The sequence below is a fragment of the Sander lucioperca genome, chromosome 17 (assembly GCF_008315115.2).
Source record: "Sander lucioperca isolate FBNREF2018 chromosome 17, SLUC_FBN_1.2, whole genome shotgun sequence".
Taxonomy (NCBI): Eukaryota; Metazoa; Chordata; class Actinopteri; order Perciformes; family Percidae; genus Sander; species Sander lucioperca.
In genome coordinates this window covers 17,764,712-17,786,305 of record NC_050189.1, presented here as the reverse complement: position 1 = coordinate 17,786,305, position 21,594 = coordinate 17,764,712, and the positions used below count along the sequence as shown (strand labels likewise).

The window sequence follows — 21,594 nt, the reverse complement described above, 5'->3', positions numbered from 1 at the left end:
TATACACGTGTTTCTATAATGAAGTCAGTGATGAAGATAATATATAAAGTCCTATACACGTGTTTCTATAATGAAGTCAGTGATGAAGATAATATATAAAGTCCTATACACGTGTTTCTATAATGAAGTCAGTGATGAAGATAATATATAAAGTCCTATACACGTGTTTCTATAATGAAGTCAGTGATGAAGATAATATATAAAGTCCTATACACGTGTTTCTATAATGAAGTCAGTGATGAAGATAATATATAAAGTCCTATACACGTGTTTCTATAATGAAGTCAGTGATGAAGATAATATATAAAGTCCTATACACGTGTTTCTATAATGAAGTCAGTGATGAAGATAATATATAAAGTCCTATACACGTGTTTCTATAATGAAGTCAGTGATGAAGATAATATATAAAGTCTATACACATGTTTCTATAATGAAGTCAGTGATGAAGATAATATATAAAGTCTATACACGTGTTTCTATAATGGTTCTAACAACAGCAGACTGGTCAGAGACCAACACATCTTTTTAGATGATGTATTTCTTGTTGTATTCCTTGACAGTAAAGGATCATGTACAGTACAGCACAGTGTGTGTTCTGTCCAGTAAACTGGGACTATCATTTGAGAGGATTGTGTAATTATAAAACCTATCCTAATTGTACAATCCTTCTTAGTTCTAGTCTTAGTTCACTGGACCAGTAACTATATAGTGTAGATTACTGTACATCCATGAAATAAGAGGGAGAGGACAACTCAATGGTTTTTGATCTTATATTTAGCTTGGGGGGGAATAACTGATGAATCTACTCCGTTACAGTCATGTTTACAGTGTGCATTATATTTATCACTTAATTATCTTTATAGTTTCTAGATTTCAGAGTCCAAGTTCTTCAGTGTCTTTCTTTTCTATGTCCATATATACGAGGAAACAAAGAATATAATATGTAGAGAAGGAAACTTGGCCTCTGTAAAAACTTAGTATATATATTACGGGAAAAATAAATATGTTGTAACATTTGAATCCTAAACTACTTTTATATGCATATTGTTTTATTTATGTAAGGTATTTTATTGTGTAACCTCTCAGTTGAAGGTTAAGAAGAAGTTACAGTAAACAGAGCTTTTATTGTGAAGGGGAAAACAGAAGTGGATAAAGTGTGGTGTGTGGTTGGTTTAATCTGTGTTGTGGTTGAATAAAGTCAGACGTTCAGTGCCGTCTGGGTTCCAGCATTGGAAGTCTCTATTTTACAGCCAAACCTGAGTCTAGACTAGGGCTGCAACTAACGGTTATTTTAATAATCGATTAATCTGTCGATTACTTTTTCGATTAATCGATGAATCGGATAAAAAAACAAAAAAGCATTAAATTTACATCAACTCAATACATACATACTTGTTGTTTTAGTTAATAGTTGTGTAAAGGTAAGTAACCCAAAGAGCAGATACAGACCACACACACACACACACACACACACACTTGAAGCTTATTCATTAAATTATTACCAACATTGTATTAAGTGCAAGTTAAGTTCATTTGTACACCACATTTAAACACAGCTTAAGATGACCAAGTGCTACAAAATAACTTTAAAATTAAATTAAAAAGTACAACACACACACATATATTTGTCAACAATAACTGATATGGGACAAAGCTCAGAATATATAAATGACAATAGATTGAAAAATTAATGGGCCAAAAAAAAAAAACGTGTCTTTAGTCTTGCCTGCTTTACTACGGTTATTAACGAGCTAACGCTAGCTTGCTAACTTTACTACTGTTATTAACGAGCTAACGCTAACTTGCTAACTTTACTACTGTTAATAACGAGCTAATGCTAGGTTGCTAACTTTACTACTATTATTAACCATAGACTGTATATAAGAATGGACCACCAGATCCCGTGTCTCTGGACGGAGACCAGTGAAGGATATTAGAAGATCTTTCCCGGTGATGGCTGAGCGTTACTGAGCAGCCTCCAACTGAGCTTGAAGACGTAGATGTCTCGTGGTTATGACCCAATCGTTAGCCTATTTTTATAAAAACGTCTGCTACGGAGCCATAACGTGAGCTACAAGGTAATGGAGCCTTTTATACATTGTCGTGTTTCTTTAGAAATAAACAATGGACAAATAGAGTCTTTAAACTCTTCAGATGTAAAGTTATTCTCTGTCAAAGTGACGTCAAAATGAATGGCAGTCAATGGGATGCTAACGGGGGGTGATGGCTTGGTAGCATTAAAATGGCGCCATAGGAGATTCGCGGTCTGAGGAGAGGCTTACCCCCTTGTTATTAACGAGCTAACGCTAGCTTGTCATGCTAGTCAGCTGGATAACGAGTAAACACCACACTAGCACCAGAAGAGGGACGTTACGTTCCTCACTTCAAAACGGAACAGAAGTAGGGTTGTGTAGTGACTTTACCCTGCTGTTGAACTCCCTTCCTCCTCATCAAGGACTCCAACATGTTTACGTTTTAGGTGCTGAATCATCACCGTGGTGCGCCCGTGCCATGCCGTGTCGCTTTTGCTTATTTTGCAGTGAACACGTTTTTGATTTATTTAGTGTGAAATGCTCCCACACGTTGGATGACTTAGGTCGTCCTGATTTCTCTGCCTCTGCCGTGTGTTTCAGAACAACGTCAAAACCCTTGTGTTGACTTCAGGTCACATTGGCCCGTTTTACATTTTTGTTTTATATCAGAAAATATTGGACGTAGAAATAAGCGCTGAAAATGTGTAGAAGAAAAATTTTAAAATTTAAAACGTTGGAAAAAGAAAAAACAAATTGTGAAAAAAAGGCGTCACAAATGTCAGAAAAAAGTGTTTTTTTCAAGGTTGAAAGGAAGACAACACAAGGGGTCTCTCAGGTCTCTCTCCGTATTTCCTCTACCCCCGCTTTGCTCTTTTTTCTTTTCTTTCACTCCGCACTCAACTCAATTGCTTTTATCTCCGTGACTGAGTGGTGTGTCGCGCGACGCAACAAATCGATAATGAAATTCGTTGCCAACTTTTTTAATAATTGAATTTTATCGATTCGTTGTTGCAGCCCTAGTCTAGACAATAAAAGAAACCCTCGGTTACATTTATATTGTATTCAGTGAACATCATTTTCTTTTTCCTCTGTTGGAATGTAACTTGTAAACATCAGGTTCCTCCCATTACACCAGGTCGTCACATTGTGGCATCTTGTGAAAAGGACACGTTTTATATTGGCAGTGTCTCTGTGTTAGTTCAAAGGTTACAAGTTGATGAAAGGACACCTGAGCTCCTGGCTTCACTACTTTCTAGCCCTCAGTTAAACTTATACTGTAGCTGTGACTAACTCTTTGTATGAATGCAGACATTAAAGGTTGTTTCAGAGGAAAGTCTAGTGTTAGTTGTGAATGTGAAAGGACAATTCTGGCGCAAAATGAACCTAGGGGTTAACAGCAGCTACAACCTGATACTCATAAGAACTCACTGAGAGAGACTCACTCACCTGGAACCTGCAGATGGAAGGTTCTGATTGGCTCAAGTATTGATTTCCATTTTGAATCATCTGGTTTAACTCGACACTTGTATGTTCCACTGTCTTTTCTGCTCACTTTCTTCAGAGTTAAAGACAGGTCTCCGGCATTCATATATGTGTCCGCCAGCTCCAGCCTGTCCTTAAAGGATTGATTCTGGTCGTCTGTATAAAATTGTCTATCATTGTAACAGAGGACGGTATCTGGCTTCAGGTCAGGTCTGGTCCACTTTACAGCTCTGATGGAGGGATAAGCAGTCAGATATGGCAGAGTGACATTATCTCCAGGATACGCTTTTACCACACTCTCATCTGAAAAACAATAACAAACAATTATTAATAATAAAAAGTCATGTTATTTCAACCAGAAGGAAAAAGTGTTGAATACAGTATATACAACACATGAGAAAGCAGTCTGGTGTAAAGAGAGCTGGGAGTTGTCAGATGAACTGAACGGCCAATGCTTTATCATCATCAGCAGCAGACGGTCCTGATCTCTTGTTCTTACGTCTTTTATATTTAAGGAAACCAGCCACTGCAACAGCTCCAACAACCAGTCCAACTGCTGCCAGTCCAACGAGGAGGCCTACAGGAGAGGAGTTTCCATCCTCGGAACCTGAAGTTAAAAAAAAAAAAAGAAAAAACATGAGTCAGGAATTAATTCCCACAATGTCAACAGTTTATAAGACTGTGATGTGATTAAATGACCGACTGCAGCGCCACACTTTTTTTTTTGAAGCATTCAGCGTTGGTCTGTCAAACAGATTGGCTGTTCAGCTTGAAAATGAGAGTGAGAAAAACAAACAAATGACTGTGACCGGCACACCCTAGGCTCCTTTCATTTTTCATCTCATCTGATCAATCCAACACAGAGAGCTGTCAAAACTGGTGAAAAATGACGTTTGAATGTTCCTTCTGAAAACACACAGGTTTGAACGATTGGAATAAATATTTCTGTGTCCATAAGATGGAAAACGTACAACAAGATATACATAAGTACTTGTTAAGGTATATTTATTTAAACAATTTTAGTTTTTAAAGATCTCTACATACCTACACATTACAAAATAAACAGATGTAGGTGTCTTTAATGTTCATGCGCTTCATGTATCTTAATTGTTTAATGTTTGTTTTCATTAATGTTTAAAAGTCCTTCTAAGGACGGGCATTGGAAATTAGCAATAGCTATAAATGCTGTGATGCTATACATTGAGGATTTGTTCCACAAATGTCTATGTCTAAGCATCTGTCCCTATTCAAATAAACGTGAAATAAATAAATTTGAAGCAGAGGGACCGTAGGCTCTGTTCAGTTCTGCTGCTGAGAGCAAAAAAGAATGTATTAAGATAGATTACCGCCGCCTGCTGGTATGGAGAGTTATTTCCTCTCTCGCAGGCGCAGAACGTACGTGGTACTTGGCCGTCGGGACTTTATTACCACAAGGTAAACAGTTGTTGTTGAGACACATGAAGCTGATCAATTTCTAATCAATAGTTCAAGTCTTAGCATCTCCTTAGATTAGAACAGCTGATCTGATCTCTTCCTCAGAGTCTCTAAAACAGAACAACAGACTCCAGGTGTCCTGCTGTAGGAAATGTGTTGCTGCTCTCATAGATATAACATTGTTATATGTGTGTGAGTGCAGCACCACGGTGGTTTAAAACATCTGTTTCCTATTGTTTAAATCCACCAATCACAACACAGAACATCACAGACAATTTAATAGCTGTATATATATATATATATATATATATATATATATATATATATATATATATATATAAAATGCACATCACAAGCAAGCTGTTTTAACATTTAGTAGCTATACTGGATATGTATTGCAGATATCTGTATCTCAATTCTTCTTAGTCAAAAAGTACATATCATCATTCTTTCTCGGACAAATGACATCACTTTTGTCATTCATGGCTTTCAATTTAAGATATCCCAAAAAATGTCCCCAGTGTGGGATTCATAAAGTCTTTTTTATCTCATCTTCTAGTCATAATTCTAATTGTAGTTATCTAATTTTACATTTGTACTAGTCAAAATGTATATCAGATATTTAAAATAACAGTTTGGATATCTGAAATTGAAGTTCTTCTTCGTAAGAATTCTGTTTTCAGATTTCTAAAATGTTGTTTCTGGAGAGGAAGAATAATGTTTTAGATATCTGAAATGATCATCGATTTAAACATTGTAAGGACTTATTTTTTACTTTGACACATTTTTCAAGTGTGAATTATCGAGTCATTTTGTTTTACTTGAGGAAAGTTTATTGAAAGTAAGAAGTACTTTAAGTTTAAGGTAACTTTTCTTACAGTACTTTTCCAGGAGTAAAATATTCTCTAAATGTTAAGATGATTTGAAGTGATTCTCTCTCTGTCTGACTCTCTGGGACCAACTCATCATGGAGACTCTAGAGGAGCTGCAGCTACAACCTGGTACTCAGAAATACTCTCTGAGAGAGAATTACTCACCTGTAACCTGCAGATAGATGGTTCTGATGGTTCTGATTGGGTGAGAACCACCGGTTATAACTCGACACTCGTATGTTCCAGTGTCGTTGATGTTCACATTCTTCAGAATTAAAGAAGCGTCTCTGCCTTTCAGATCTCTGTCTACCAGCTGCACCCTGTCCTTAAAGGATGGATTCTGGTCGTCTGTATTCAAGTGTCCATCACTGTATAAGAAGACGTTAACTGGCTCCAGGTCAGGTCTTCTCCACTTTACAGCTCTGATGGAGGAATCATCAGCCTGACATGACAGAATAGCATGATCTCCAGGGAGCACTGTTAAGTCAGTCATGTCTGAAAAACAATAACAAACAATAGTAATCAATAAAAGTCATGGTATTTCTAAAGACCTCCATCAGGTGTAACACTGCAGAAGGGATGTTAATTAACAGAGATATCACAGGACTTTATTACCACAAGGTCAACAGCTGTTGTTGAGACACATGAAGAACCTCCTCATTGACATATGTGTTGACTGTTATGGTTGGGGTCGGCTGGCTGTGAGTCTTTGTTTTGTTTTCTGATTTCCTAGTGCCTATTTTATTTCCACCATCAGTTTTCTCTGTTTGCTTTGCCTCTCTCTGTGTCCCCTGTGTTTTCCCCTCCTCCGGCCTGCTCCTGTCAGCTGACTACACACACCTGTTCGTCATTCCACCATCACCCCTCCCGCTGTACACACCTGCCAGCCATCTACAATCAAGCCCAGCATATGAACCCCGGATCCACTCACCATCTTCGCTTGATCGTTGCTTCAGTCATTCTGGTTACGCAAATACAAGCTCTCTGAGAAAACTCTAGTACTTACCTGTCCTTGTTGTCGCTGACTCTTTTTGTTTTTTCCCTGCAGCCATTCTCTCCACCCGCTTCCCATACCTCCAGTCGGCTGGCCTCACCATTCGGTCCCCCTCCCACGGCTCCTTACTCCATCCTACTTCTGCTCCTGTACTGCCCTGCCTTCGCTCCAGCTTCCAGCCACCCTCCGCCTCGACTCCCACCTTCCCCGGACTCCAGTGCCTCCTCTTGGGCTCCCTTGGTCCTGGTTTCCCCGCGCACCCCAAGCTCCCTCGCTATCCTATCCCCTGCTAGCTCCCTCACCATCCTATTTCCCGATAACCCCCTCACCATCCTATTCCCTGCTAGCTCCCTCGTCATCCTATCCCAGCAGTCTCCCTCATCGTCCTACCACAGCCCCAGAGCCCTTACTCCTGTCCTTGGCGTCTGCCTCCCCACTCCTTCCTCTTCCCTCTCCCTCAATAAAACTTGTTTTTTTTCTGCTGAGCCTAGCATTTGAGTCCGTTCTGTCTTCAACACAACATTGACATGATGATTCATCAGTAGTTCAGGTCTAACTTCAGTAAATGTTATTAAAAGGGTCGTTGTTTAGTTTGTTAGAGCTGATCTCTTTCATAGTCAGTGTCTCTCACCCCTAGAGACCATTTTATGTTTCTGAGTTAAATCTACTCCGTGACTACGTACAGAGGTACGTGGAGATACCGAGCGCTGACGTCACCACTCAAAATGATACTACAAGTTACTGGGCTCGGTCGTGGCTGGGTAGCGTTGCATTTCCCCCCCCGACTAAATTCCTAGTTCTCCTTCTCCATAAACAACATGAAATCAAGGAGAGAGTTAACTTTTCCTGCTCCAGATTTCCCACCGTGGTCAGAAAGAACAGAGGAGACACTTTGTTTCTCTCACTATAACTCTAGAGTCGGTACTCGCTCTGAAGATAGGCTAATCGCCATCACTCTCTCACTTCTCCCTCGCTCTATCACACACACACACACACAGGACCTGCTATTCTCTTAAAGACATTGACGCACAAGTATAAACTTCACTTACATAGCTACAGAGAAAGCTCTGTGTGGAGCCTTCGCAGAACTCTAAATCAGCTCAAACGCTGTTAGCATTGCTGACGTTAGCTCAAAACGCCATTAGTATCTTGTAGGCTACTTGATTGCTAACGTTAGCTCAAACGCCGTAAGCATCTTGTAGGCTTCTTGTCGCAAAGTGACGCATGCGCGACTCACATCGGCACTCAACCAGAGCATTGACATAAATAAAATGGACCAACAGATCCCGTTGCTCTGGACGGAGACCAGTGAAGGCCATTAGAAGCACTTTTCCGGTGATGGCTGAGCGTTACTGAGCAGCCTCCAACTGAGCTTGAAGACGTAGATGTGACGTGAGCAACCTGTCTGAAAGTTGGAAGTCTTCTGGTAGCTGTGCCAAGAGAAATCTCAATCATTCCCAATCTAGCAGAGACGGAGAGCGTAGGTATATGTAAGGAGATAACATAGACACAGATCACTAAAATGATAGTTAACATTAGTAATTCAACTTAAACAGCTAATGGAAGTCCAAACTGCCTGAGAGCTTCTCCTGTACTGTACGGTAATTCCTCTACTATGAGACAGTAAGTCTCGTGGTTATGACCCAATCGTTAGCCTATTTTTATAAAAACGTCTGCTACGGAGCCATAACGTGAGCTACAAGGTAATGGAGCCTTTTATACATTGTTGTGTTTCTTTAGAAATAAACAATGGACAAATAGAGTCTTTAAACGCTTCAGATGTAAAGTTATTCTCTGTCAAAGTGGCGCCCAAATGAATGGTAGTCAATGTGGTGTTAAGGGGAGGTGATGGCTTGGTAGCATGAAAATGGCGCCATAGGAGGTTCGCGGTCCGAGGAGAGGCTTACCCCCTTGGACCAGAGCCTGTCTATGGAGAGCCTGTTCACTTCCTATCTCACTCCCTATTAAGCCCCATTGTACCAACCCGGAAGTTTCCCGAGAGTGGAAGTTCTCCCCTTATTAGACAGTAGGCTCGTTCGAGATGAGCCAGGTCTGTGCAGAATCGATAACCGGCGATCGCCGCCCGTTGCATACCGGTTAGATTTGTGTCCGACTTGATCCCGACTTGCTCTGACGTCATGCACACGTGGGCAACGATAATCTCACGAGATCAAGGCGGCCACAGTTCTGAGACGCAGGCAGCGCAGTTGCTTTTCACTGACTGCAAGAGCCCAAAAAAAATGGAAATTGCAATGGGGAGACTCATGGTCGTCAGTTTGGTTTGAAATGTGCTGGGGACAGAGACGCATTCGGAAGTACATTTCCAGAAGTGCTGGGTACAATGACGCATTAATTTGTTTTTCTCTCTTTCGCGCAGGTCATGTTTTGTTGACGCTGTCCTGTAGCTTACTAATGAATAAAAACATGGTTTAACGTACGTAAACAATTATCAATGATTACCAAAAAATCAAACCCAAAGTCCTATTATTATGGACGTTATCTGACATTAAGCGTTTCTGCTTCACATTTTCAGCAGGGCAGCAGAGCGGCTGTGGGTTGACTCCCCACGGTTCTCATGGGCTTTATAAGTCCTACCCATAGACTGTATATTAACAGTCTATGGTCCTAACGTGAAAAAGCTTAACGTGGTTTAATGTACCTTAACAACAAATCTGTCGCTCAAGAAACAAAAACAAAAACAGACGAAGAAAAATATTCGGAATTTAAATATCAATGATATTGTTGTTGAAAATCAAGAAGTAAACGAAAACATCAAAGCTTTTTATAAGAATTTGTATAAATCCATTTTTTCTAAAGAAGATTGTTGTTCTTTCCTAGATAAGATTCAGGGGTTTAAAAAGACAATGGATGATAACTTTAAACAACTTATGGAAGATGAGCTAAGAATTGAGGAGCTAGACTTTTTCAACAGATGTCTAAGGGAAAGTCACCTGGAATAGATGGGCTAACTGTGGAGTTTTTATCTTTCTTTTGGAGTGATATCAGGGAAATGCTCTATAATGCCTATTTAGATTGTATCTCAAAAGGTAATCTTTCTCCCACTATGAAACATGGTCTCATCACTCTAATTCCCAAACCTAACAAAGATAATCTTTTATTGGATAATTGGAGACCAATTACCTTGTTATGTAACGATTATAAATTGCTGGCACTTGTCTATGCTAATCGTCTGAATGAGGGATTGTCACATATTATTGATGAGTGTCAATCAGCTTTCATGAAGGGTAGAAATATACATAATCATACCAGATTACTACTAGACATTCTTGATTATCGAGACTTCATTTACACTGATGCTTTTATTTTATTTCTTGATTTTTATAAGGCATTTGATACTGTTGAACATACCTTTTTATTTGAAATCTTAGATTTTTTAGGTTTTGGGAGCAACTTTTGTAAAATAATTAAGATGTTTTATACTGACATATATAGCTGTCCCTTAATCCTGGTATAACTCCTAGATTTGAAGGGTTCCGCGGTATTAGGCAGGGGTGTCCGATCTCTCCCAAACTGTTTATTCTAGCCACCCAATCACTTATAATGCTCATTAATCACAACCCCGACTTGCATGGGATCTCAATATTTGATAAGGAATTTAAAATTAGTCAATTTGCAGATGACACATTAAAATGTAAATATAAATTCATGGTTGATGTTGCCCTTGATTCAGTATTGATTTTCTCTAAAGCTTCAGGATTAACCCTCAATATTAAAAAATGTGAACTACTTCCCATTCACTCATCAATGGATTCCATCATCTCTTCAATCGAGGTTAAAGCTGAAGTGAAATATCTAGGAATAGTTTTATCTAAAAATGCTATTAGAAGGGAAGATGTTAATTTTTCTAACCATTTAATAGATATGAAGAAATCTTTGAGTCGCTGGCTTATCAGAGATCTCACTATCTTTGGTAGAGTCACTCTGTCTAAAACAGAAGGTGTTTCCAAAGTAATTTATCCATGTCACTCCCTGTATGTTTCTTCCGGTAATGTTAAGAAAGCCAATTCAATTGTCTTCCAATTCCTGTGGAAAAACAGAACCCATTACATTAAGAAATCACAGCTGGTTAAAGAGTATGATATGGGTGGTATTAAAGCATTGGACTTTGAATCAATGTTTGGGACCTTTAAGATCAACTGGTTGAAAACATAGCTATCACAACCAGATTCTATGTGGTTTCACATACCTAGACATCTATTTAAGAAAGTAGGAGGACTTGATTTTCTTCTGCAATGTGATTTTGAGGTGACCAAAATTCCTGTCAAGTTATCAAACTTCCACAAACAAGTTCTCCAATATTGGAATATTATATTCACCCATAACTTTTCTCCACATGGATCCACCTTATGGAACATTAGGGTAATTATAATCAATAGGAAACCATTGTTCAGGTATGATTGGTATGAAAAGGGCATTGTATTTGTGAATAATATTATAGATGATAATGGTAACTTTTTGGAACATAAAGCTTTTTTAGGCAAATATAATTTAAACTGTACATATAGAGAATACAACAAGATCTGTAAAGCAATACCTGTACCATTATTACAGTTAATTCATAACACATAAATTATATGCAAGGACAAGACCCTTACCAACTTTACCAAATTTAGTCATTAATGATTGTACTTTATCTGACGATAAATGTAATAATAAATATACTAGACTTGCTTTGAAATCTAAATTACGTTTTGGTTATAACAGAGGGTTGTGTGTACAGGTTCCAAACATGGACGCATTGTCCATAGAAAAAGCACATTCATTAAATGGCCCATTTCCCCAAAAATCAAAGAGACTCACTTTAAAATAATCTACAAGACATTTCCGGTTGCTGACTTTCTTAGAAGAAGATTCAAATTTGAAGTAGACCCTTGTGTATTTTTTGAGGTGACTGATGAGACTCTGGAACACATGTTCTTTTTGTTGCCCCGTGTCTAACAGCTTCTGGTCTGAGATACATAATTGGCTGTCACTAAAGATGGATAATATCCCTTCTCTCACCTTGCCACACATCCTCTTTTATATGGATAATATAGATTCATCAGTATCAGACTTATTAGACTTATTATTCTAATGGGTGAATATCATATTCATTGCAGTATGTGGAGATGTTCTAAGCCTTCCTTTGGTTAATAAATTACTTTAAATTGTTTTTTTTTCCTCACTGAAAAAGATCAAATCTACTAAGATTGCAAAGAAAATATGTAGTGACATATCTAGGAAACTACTGTTTTGATTAATCTCTCCTCATGTGCCGCTCTAAATGTTAATTTTACTTTCTCTAGCCTTTTTGCTTTTGACTTGTGTATTTTAAGCAGCTCCCCCTTTTTGTTTTATTCTTTGTTTCTTTTTCTCAGGTAATTCTTTCTTGTACATTGACAACATTTGTATTGTATACTAAGCATGTATATATTTTCCCCAACGAGAGTTTTGTATGTTGGTGCTTTTTTGTTAATAAAAAAAAAACAGTGCATGCTGGGAAACGCCGGCCTCTCAGCTGATCTAACAGCTGATTGGTTCAGAATCGACTCAACATGATGACGTTTTATATCAACTTTTTATTGATTTTGAATCGGAGGGATTTTAACTGCTATTTGTCTGATTTAAAGGCTTATGCTGTACAGAACACATGTTGTGTGACTGATAGTTATGTTTAGAAGTCAGGGAGACTAAATCTGGTCAGATTACAGATCATCTACAGTCTGTTGTTAATTAAAATCAGCAACAGATTACATGTAGAGAATTTTGACAGCTACTCTGTCATAATAAAAACAACTGGAGACTGTGTACAAGCTGATATATGGGTCTTAGAACATTTTATTAAATCGGAATCGGACCACGGTGTTTCTGTGACTTCCTGTTCAGCCTGAAGGCTGCTGGAAACGGCTGGAAACTGTCTGACTTGAGAGCCGAGTTTTGTCACCGCCCCCGGCTGCTGCCGCCTGCTCTCGTCCGCTTTACAGGCGAGGCGCAGTTCATCTCAAACGAGCCTATTGCTCTGACTCGACTCACATCGGGTAGTGACAACACTGTCCGTTTCATCTAGTCGCCTGTCAGTGGCGTCATAAAACCTTTGACCATGCCTTTGACCCCTCTGGTTCCGGGGGGGACGGCAAGATGGCGTCGTGGTAACATCACTCTGTTGTCGCTCTGCAATATGAAATAGCAAACCTCGGTTTTTTTTAACAGTTAACATGAATTGAGGGCTTTAAAATGCTATCCTAATACTTGACAACTCAGAGACTTCTTGAAGAAGATATTTTTCTACGTGTTTCCTTACTTTTTCGGCTTTTTTCAAACTGGCTAAAGTTAGTGGCTAACGCTGATAACCTATCGGCTATCTTTACAAACGGAACGGACTGTTACTTTTTCTATTCGGCCAGTAGCCGTGGGTTGACCCACATATCTTTAAAAAAAGGACAAAGAGGAAGATGTTAGCAACATAATGCACTCATACGCGAAGAAGGCTCTGCAGGTCGAGGAAGGCGAGATGGAGGTAACTTTGCCGGAGCAGGAGGCCTCGGACTCGGCGCTACCGTTGCCAAAAGCGCCGAAGCCGCGAGCCGCCAAGAGAAGTAAAACAATTGACGACAATGAAGGTCAGTCTGTGCCCAATTCTGTTCTGCTAACAGTAATGGAAAAGGTTGAAAAGATGCAAGAAGAGTCACTGAGGAGGTTGCAGTCGTTGGAGTCGTCAGTTAAAGATAACACTTGCTCCATAAAAAGTGTTACTGACGCTATGGAATATATGGGGAAACAAATAAAAGAAGCAACAGACAACGTTGAAACGTTGAACCAAAAGGTGCCATGAACTTGATAATTACAAGAGGAGGTGGAATCTACGTGTCGCTGGGATCAAGGAACAAGCAGGAGAAAATTAAAAAAAAAATGATGGTGGAGCTACTCAGCCAGGTCTCACCAGACATCGCGGACCAACTGGAATATTCAAAATACCGACTTAGATTCTTCAGGGCATTTTCTCATAATGGTAATTACCAAAAATAATCATACAATAGTCATTATAAACATATATGGATACAACTCCTCTGTGGAGAATAACATGCTTCTTGATACCATAGAGGATAGAATATCACACTGGTTGAACAAATACCCTTACGCCTCTTTAGTTGTGGGAGGACATTTTAATATAGCGATGAATAACACGTTAAATAGATGGCCAGGAGGTCAGGGTCTCCTAACTCTGTGTTAAATTGTCTCATGGATAAATTTGACCTGGTTGATGTTTGGAGGGAACAGTTTCCAAATGACAGACAGTATACCTGGTCCAATAAGGACTGCTCAAGACAATCCAGAATTGACTACTGGTTAGTTTCAAGATGTTTAACGAGGAACAACTTTTCAGTCAATATCAGTAACACTCCACTGACCGATCACAAAGAGATTTACCACTCAATAACTCTGTCCTCGGATCAGTCCTCCGGCCCAAAAGCCTCATTTTGGAAACTTAATAGTTCCCTCCTTGAACATGATCAGGTCAACAGTCAAAGAATTAATTGAAAACATTTGGATTAAAGCAGACTCTCAGAGAGTATGTTTTGGGAGCTTCTTAAAATATGAGTTGGGGACGTTTCTCAGGAGGTTTGGTGGTGATTTGGCCAAAAACAGACGAGCAGTTGAAGAAGAGGTTATTGAGAAGCTAGCGTTTCTTTCCCAAAAAGAGTATCTATCTAATGAGGAAAGATGTGACTATACGAAATTACCAAATAAATTAGATGACATTTATAAATCAAAAGCTAAGGGAGTCTATAGACTTTATTGTGGAGAAAAGTCAGGCAACTGACTTTCAACTGACGTCATCCACAAGCGACAGCAGTCGGCGGGGACGAGGCAGCCGACAGCTGCCTTCAACCTCCTACCTAACAGTCGGCTCTATTGCCTAGTTTTTATTATACTAATAAAGTGTTTTTAAAAAAACCAAAGATACATTTTTACGTGTAAGTAAGTATTAGCCTCACGCTAATTTATCAAGACTAGGCCTACCGGCTAAACTAACGCTAGCTTCATGGCAACCTCTACACCTGGCGAGTCCCCACTCCCCCTCAGGATTTCCTCGTTGTTTAATAATACAAACAAAGAAATTGCTGACCTCAGGGAAGATGTTCGTCGGCTTTCCGAGGACTTAAAGACCAAAGATGCTTTGTTAACCGCCTGCTTGGACGTGGCTCATAATCAGTCGCTCCGGATCTCATCTCTCTCGGCGGCCTTCCAGGATACCACGCCATGGGACCCAGCTGCCTGCCCACACCCATCGTCCTGCTCGACACCGGTTATCAAGCCACCCTGGACTGAGGTGGTTTGCGGCCGAAAGAGAGCCTCGGGTAGGGCTCCATCGCCTCCTGCCCTCAGCCTCTCCAACCGCTTCAATGCCTTGTTGGAGTCGGAGCCGGTGGCGGCCAATGCGGCTCACCGGGCTCGCCCCGCTTCAAAGCAGACTGACCAGCCGTCGTCACGGAAGACGATTGCTACCGCGCGGCGAAAGCTTCTGAGGGATGCGGTAGTCAGACGGTCCGGTGGCCTACACTGCCTGGATCGGCCAAATGACAACGTTCCTCAAAAACAATCCCCACAACCGAACGGTAAGCATTCTTCCTCTTCTTTTCCCTGCCCATCTGAAACCAACACTGACTGTTTTGCTCCCGTCACCGGCTATCCACACCCCCCCACTCCTCGTCCGCTCTTCCCCCTAACCACAGTAATTATTGGGGACTCCATCACTAGAGACCTACGGTTTCATAATGCTGTCACACACTGTTTTCCCGGAGCCAAAGTTGCAGACATCCTGGCTAAAGTTATGGACCTGATACCCTCGTTTCCGACCTCTATCAAACGCATCGTGGTCCATTGTGGACATATCGACATGTCCACTCGGATTCAGGAGTGTGAGCGCACAAGGCGAGACTTTACCGCTCTCATTGAGGCTTTAAAAAGCACTGGGAAGTCGGTTTTTATTTCGGGCCCACTTCCATCTCTAGGTCGCGGATCATGCCTCTTTAGTAGACTACTCTCCCTTAACACCTGGCTCCAGCTCACATGCAGCATTCACAAGATAGGTTTTATTGACAACTTCAATCTGTTTTGGGAACGTGGCTTCCTGTTCAGCAGGGATGGGATTCATCCCAATACACGCGGAAGCCAGATGCTACGTGGAAATTTGCACCACGCCCTGCATACCCAGATCTCTGATTGACTGTTTACATCCCGTAAACACTCCCACAAGCACACTGACCAGACACACTCTCCCAAAGTCAATAATCAGAGATACAGCGCTACACGCCCCTCTGTGCTCCCTTCAGAGCAATCACCCATTCATAATCCCATAACCACCGTGTCTGTCCCCCGACTGAGACCGTTTAAACCAAACGCTAACAAAAGAGGTGCTATACTAAACAACCTAATTGGAATTAAAACAACCACTGCAACGATAGAACAGAATAGGAGAATCAAATGTGGGCTATTAAATATTAGATCTCTGTCATTGAAAGCATTATTGGTAAATGAATTGATATCAGATAACCACATTGATTTATTCTGCCTCACTGAAACCTGGCTGGGCCATGAAGAATATGTTAGTTTAAATGAAGCCACTCCTCCCAGTCATAATAATACCCAAATTCCACGAGGCTCAGGCTGAGGAGGGGGAGTTGCAGCCATATTTGACTCGAGCCTGTTAATTAATCCTAAACCTAAACTAAACTATAACTCGTTTGAAAGCCTTGTTCTTAATCTTCAACACCCAACATGGAAAACAGTACAGCCAATTATATTCGTTGTTGTCTACCGAGCACCAGGTCCATATTCTGAGTTTTTATCTGAATTCTCAGAGTTTTTATCATGCGTAGTCCTTCAATCAGACAAAGTACTTATTGTAGGTGATTTTAATATCCATGTGGACGTTGACAGCAATAGCCTTAGTACTGCTTTCAATTCACTGCTAGATTCTATTGGTTTCAGTCAGAGTGTGCATGAGGCCACGCACTGTTTTAACCACACCCTCGACCTTGTGCTAGAATATGGCATCAAAATTAACGATTTAATAGTATTTCCGCAGAATCCTTTATTATCAGACCATTTTTTAAGAACTTTCGAATTCCTACTACCAGACTATACGAAATTAAATAAAAGTTTCTACACTAGATGCTTATCTGACAGTGCTATAGCTAAATTTAAGGAAGATATTCCAACAGCACTTAACTCAATGTCATGCCTTAATATAACAGAGGACCGTTATGTTAACTTTAGTCCCTCCCAACTTGATAACTTTGTAGACGCTGCTACGGCCTGCCTACGGACTACTTTAGACTCGGTTGCTCCTCTCAAAAAGAAGATGATGAAGGAAAGGAAACTAGCACCTTGGTATAACTCCCAAACTCGCAAATTAAAACAAATCTCACGAAAACTTGAAAGTAAATGGCGTTCCACCAAACTGGAAGAATCTCGTGTAGATTGGCAAGATAGTCTAAAAATGTATAGAAGGGCCATCAGAAATGCCAGATCAGACTATTACTCAATACTAATAGAAGAAAATAAGAACAACCCAAAGTTTATTTTCAGCACTGTAGCCAGGCTGACAGAGTCATAGCTCTGTTGAGCCATCTATTCCTATAGCTCTGAGCAGTGATGACTTCATGACCTTTTTTAATGATAAAATTATAACAATTAGAGAAAAAATTCATCACCTTCTACCCACAGCTTCTAACGACTCACCATTGGGCGCAGGAGGGCTAGAGAGAACGATAAGACATGATACATATTTAGACGGCTTTTATCCTTTAGACCTCCAACAATTAATGTTAAGGGTCTCTTCAGCTAAGCCAACTACCTGTCTCTTAGACCCCATTCCAACGAGGCTACTTAAAGAAGCACTACCCATGGTCAACACCACATTACCAGATACGATCAATATGTCCTTATTAACGGGTCACGTACCGCAGTCTTTTAAAGTAGCTGTGATAAAACCTATTCTGAAAAAACCCACCCTAGACCCTGAGGTCTTAGCCAACTATAGACCTCTATCTAACCTCCCCTTTCTCTCCAAAATCCTTGAGAAGGTAGTCGCTAATCAATTGTGTGACTTTCTGCATAGAAATAGTCTATTTGAAGACTTTCAGTCAGGATTTAGAAAGCATCATAGCACAGAGACGGCACTGGTGAAAATCACTAACGACCTTCTAACTGCAGCAGACAAAGGACTTACTTGTCTTATTAGATCTCAGTGCTGCATTCGACACTATTGACCATACCATCCTCTTACAGAGACTTGAAACATTTACTTGGCGTTAAAGGAATCGCACTAAGCTGGTTTAAGTCCTATTTTTCTGAGCGATCCCAATTTGTTAATATTAACGATAAACCATCCAAATACGCTAAAGTTAGCCATGGCGTTCCTCAAGGCTCAGTGCTTGGACCAATTCTATTGTCTTTATATATGCTTCCTCTAGGCAATATTATTAGGAAACACTCAATAAACTTTCACTGTTACGCAGACGACACCCAATTATATCTGTCAATTAAGCCAGATGAAAGCGGTCAGTTAGCTAAACTTCAAGCGTGCATTAAAGATATAAAATCCTGGATGACCCACAATTTTCTGATGTTAAACTCAAACAAAACGGAAGTTATTGTGCTGGGACCCAAGCACCACCGAACTTCATTATCTAAAGATATAGCTACCCTAGATGGTATTGCCCTGGCCTCCAGCACTACTGTCAGAAATCTAGGAGTCATTTTTGACCAGGATCTATCCTTTAACGCCCACTTAAAACAAACCTCAAGAACAGCCTTCTTCCATCTTCGTAACATTGCCAAAATCAGGAAGAATCGCAAAACGATGCTGAAAAACTAGTCCATGCATTCGTTACTTCCCGGCTGGACTACTGTAATTCTTTACTATCAGGCTGCTCAAATAAGTCCCTCAAGACTCTCCAGCTGATCCAGAATGCTGCAGCACGTGTTCTGACAAGAGCTAACAAAAGAGATCATATTTCTCCTGTATTAGCTTCTCTGCATTGGCTTCCTGTAAAATCCAGGATTGAATTTAAAATCCTTCTCCTGACCTACAAAGCACTAAATGGTCAAGCAACATCATACATAGAAGAATTCTTAGTACCTTATTGTCCCACTAGAGCACTGCGCTCCCAGAACTCAGAGCTACTTGTGGTTCCTAGAGTCTCTAAAAGTAGAATGGGAGCCAGAGCCTTCAGCTACCAGGCTCCTCTCCTGTGAAACCAGCTCCCAACTTGGGTTCGGGCGACTGACACCGTCGCCACATTTAAGAATAAACTGAAAACCATCATCTTTGATAAAGCTTATAGTTAGGGAGTGAGGAGTTGCAGCATAGTAGAGTAGAGTAGAGGGAGGCAGGAAGTACAAGCCCGTTCCGGCAGGGGAGAGTACGAGCCCGGTCCAGGGCACCTCTCTTTAGCCTGCCTCTCTTAGTTATGCTATTACAACTCTAGACTGCTGTGGGAAGCTCCTTCCAAGGACACAATGAGCTGCTCCCTCTTCTCTCTTTTCACTTGTCTCCTTTTGTGTGCATCTTAGTCCCAGAAATGCCTGTTACTAACCTAGCTCTGGGGAGTTTTCTCCCCGGAGTCCCTTTGCTTCTTCTTCACCCAGAACATCGCCTTGGAATTGGGTGGCACCTACACCGGGGTCCTGGGTGCAGCTGACGCTATGGACTTACTACACCCTGCTACGCTCTGCGATTCCCCGCAGTGTCCGACTGCGTCCTGCCGCGTCCAACCGCGTCCACCCAGGCTGCTGTGCCACACCACACCCCGTAACGCCCTGCTGTGCCCTACTATGACATGAACTACTATGACTACCATTGTGATCACTGCTTCACTATCTTTATTATGACTATTATTGCCACCATTCACCACTCCCCCAACTGGTGCCGTCAGACACCACCTACCAAGAGTCTGGGTCTGTCCGAGGTTTCTTCCTAACAAAAAAGGGAGTTTTTCCTCGCCACTGTCGCAATAGCTACTGCTAATGCTTGCTCTTGAGGCAACCACTGTAATTGTTGGGGCTTCGTAAACTACAGAGTTTGGTCTAGACCTACTCTATCTGTAAAGTGTCTCGAGATAACTCTTGTTATGATTTGATACTATGAATAAAATTGAATTGAATTGAATTGAATTGAATTGAATAAGGTCAAGAAAACGATGGATGGAAGAGGGTGAACAAAACTCAGCTTACTTCTTTAGACTTGAAAAGAGTAAACATGTATTGGCTACTGTAGATCAAATTAAAGTGGAGGGAAAAATTATTGAAGATCCAAGAGAGTTAGCCGTCCACTGCTATAATTTCTATGATGATCTATACACATCAAATTACTGCGAGGTAACAACTAAATCATTTATCAGCCATTGTAGAACTATATCCCCAGAAGACAGAGACTATAGCATTGCCCAAGAGGAGGTGTTGAAGGCGATTAAAAATCTCAAAAACAACAAGAGCCCAGGTTGTGATGGTATAACTGCTGATTTATACAAAATGTTTGATGAATTACTAACTCCCTTTCTGGTAAAAGTTTTTGCAGAGAGCTTAGAGAAAGAAGCTCTTCCAACAACTATGACGCAGGGGGTCAATGAATATCTGACTCCATAAGATACTCAAAGAACTGTAAAGCTCTGAAGACTGTGCATATATATCTATATATATATATATATATATATATATATATATATATATATATATTCAACACTTGTGACATCACGTGACTGAATGATATTGGAACTCCTCTAACTGTAACTGATGCTATGAATTGGACTGCTTGTTGATTAGCCTTGCTGGACTTTGCAGAATTCCTGGGATATGATTTGTTTATGTATTTATTTTGTAGTTGTGTGTATGTGTGCTTGTATGTGCTGTGTGTAACTGCAAATGTCAATAAATAAATTAAAAAAAACCTCTGGTTCCCCTAACTTTCATCACAGATGAGACGTTTGAGGGTAATCGTAAATCATACAATGTCACAGCAAGAATACTACTCAGTAACTGTGATACATCTTGCTTTCTGCCATGCAGCATAATTTTGTCATTGATTACATGCCACTGACACACAGTAATACAGCAGAGATCTTATTTATTGATACATTTCAATATCGACTGATCTAGCTTAACGTGCTATGTTGACAAGTAACGTTAGCGTTAGCTCATGCTAATGCTCGGTGGGGAATGTTAACGTTTTAAGGTTACAACATGGTTCAACACATTCATGAGCGGACAACAGCTCCGGGAACATGACACATCCACAGTTAGCCTGTAGCCAGCCACTATTATTATTAACTTACAGCAATCTGAACCCAGCCAGCACCAACTCCAGCACCGGGCGATAACGATGCTAACGGCAGTAACAGAAAGTGTTATGTTCCGTTGGGGAAACAGACCATATCGCCCCAGGAGTCCAAGTCTGGCTGGCTGCGGTGTTGTGCTGAAATTCTGCCCCCTTTAGCATTTAGCGGTCTTTTTACAGTTACGTTTGATCCACAACTGAATGAAAGGTGAAGGTGGGGAGAGAAGACATTGACTGCTCTTTCTGTGGAGTTGATTGTGAAACAGCTATACAGTTATATTTGGAGCTTATACTGTCACTTTTTGGAAAGACTTTGCCCAATATATCTGCAGTAGTCTATATCCACGATGTTCCACTTCCTGGAGGAAGGTCTGGTAAATTGAGACTATTGAGAATGAGGACATACGTCACGATTTGGGAGGTAACATTTCTGTC

General features: G+C 40.5%; 2 protein-coding genes and 1 long non-coding RNA gene across 5 annotated transcripts in view; 2 read left to right on the top strand and 1 right to left on the bottom strand.

Moving 5' to 3' along the window:
• The window catches only part of LOC116064565, a 305,191-nt gene that overhangs the window by 176,022 nt on the left and 107,575 nt on the right, over positions 1-21,594 (top strand). The gene's annotated exons all lie outside the window — the stretch shown is intronic.
• Positions 1-21,594, top strand: part of LOC118493597 — a 30,424-nt gene that overhangs the window by 2,562 nt on the left and 6,268 nt on the right. The window contains exon 2 of the long non-coding RNA XR_004895544.1: positions 8,715-8,844. This is a non-coding gene — a long non-coding RNA (uncharacterized LOC118493597). The remainder of the gene's footprint in view (positions 1-8,714; positions 8,845-21,594) is intronic.
• Positions 1-21,594, bottom strand: part of LOC116064564 (hemicentin-2-like) — a 173,913-nt gene that overhangs the window by 150,678 nt on the left and 1,641 nt on the right. The window contains exons 2-3 of one of the 3 annotated variants that reach the window (XM_035993845.1): positions 5,990-6,320; positions 3,811-3,821 (exon numbers count right to left, since the gene is read on the bottom strand). In XM_035993845.1, coding sequence (XP_035849738.1) covers positions 3,811-3,821; positions 5,990-6,320 — 342 coding nt within the window. Of the gene's footprint in view, positions 1-3,482; positions 3,640-3,810; positions 3,822-5,989; positions 6,321-21,594 lie in introns of those variants that run through there. The other 2 variants (XM_035993847.1, XM_035993846.1) reach the window with 2 other exon arrangements.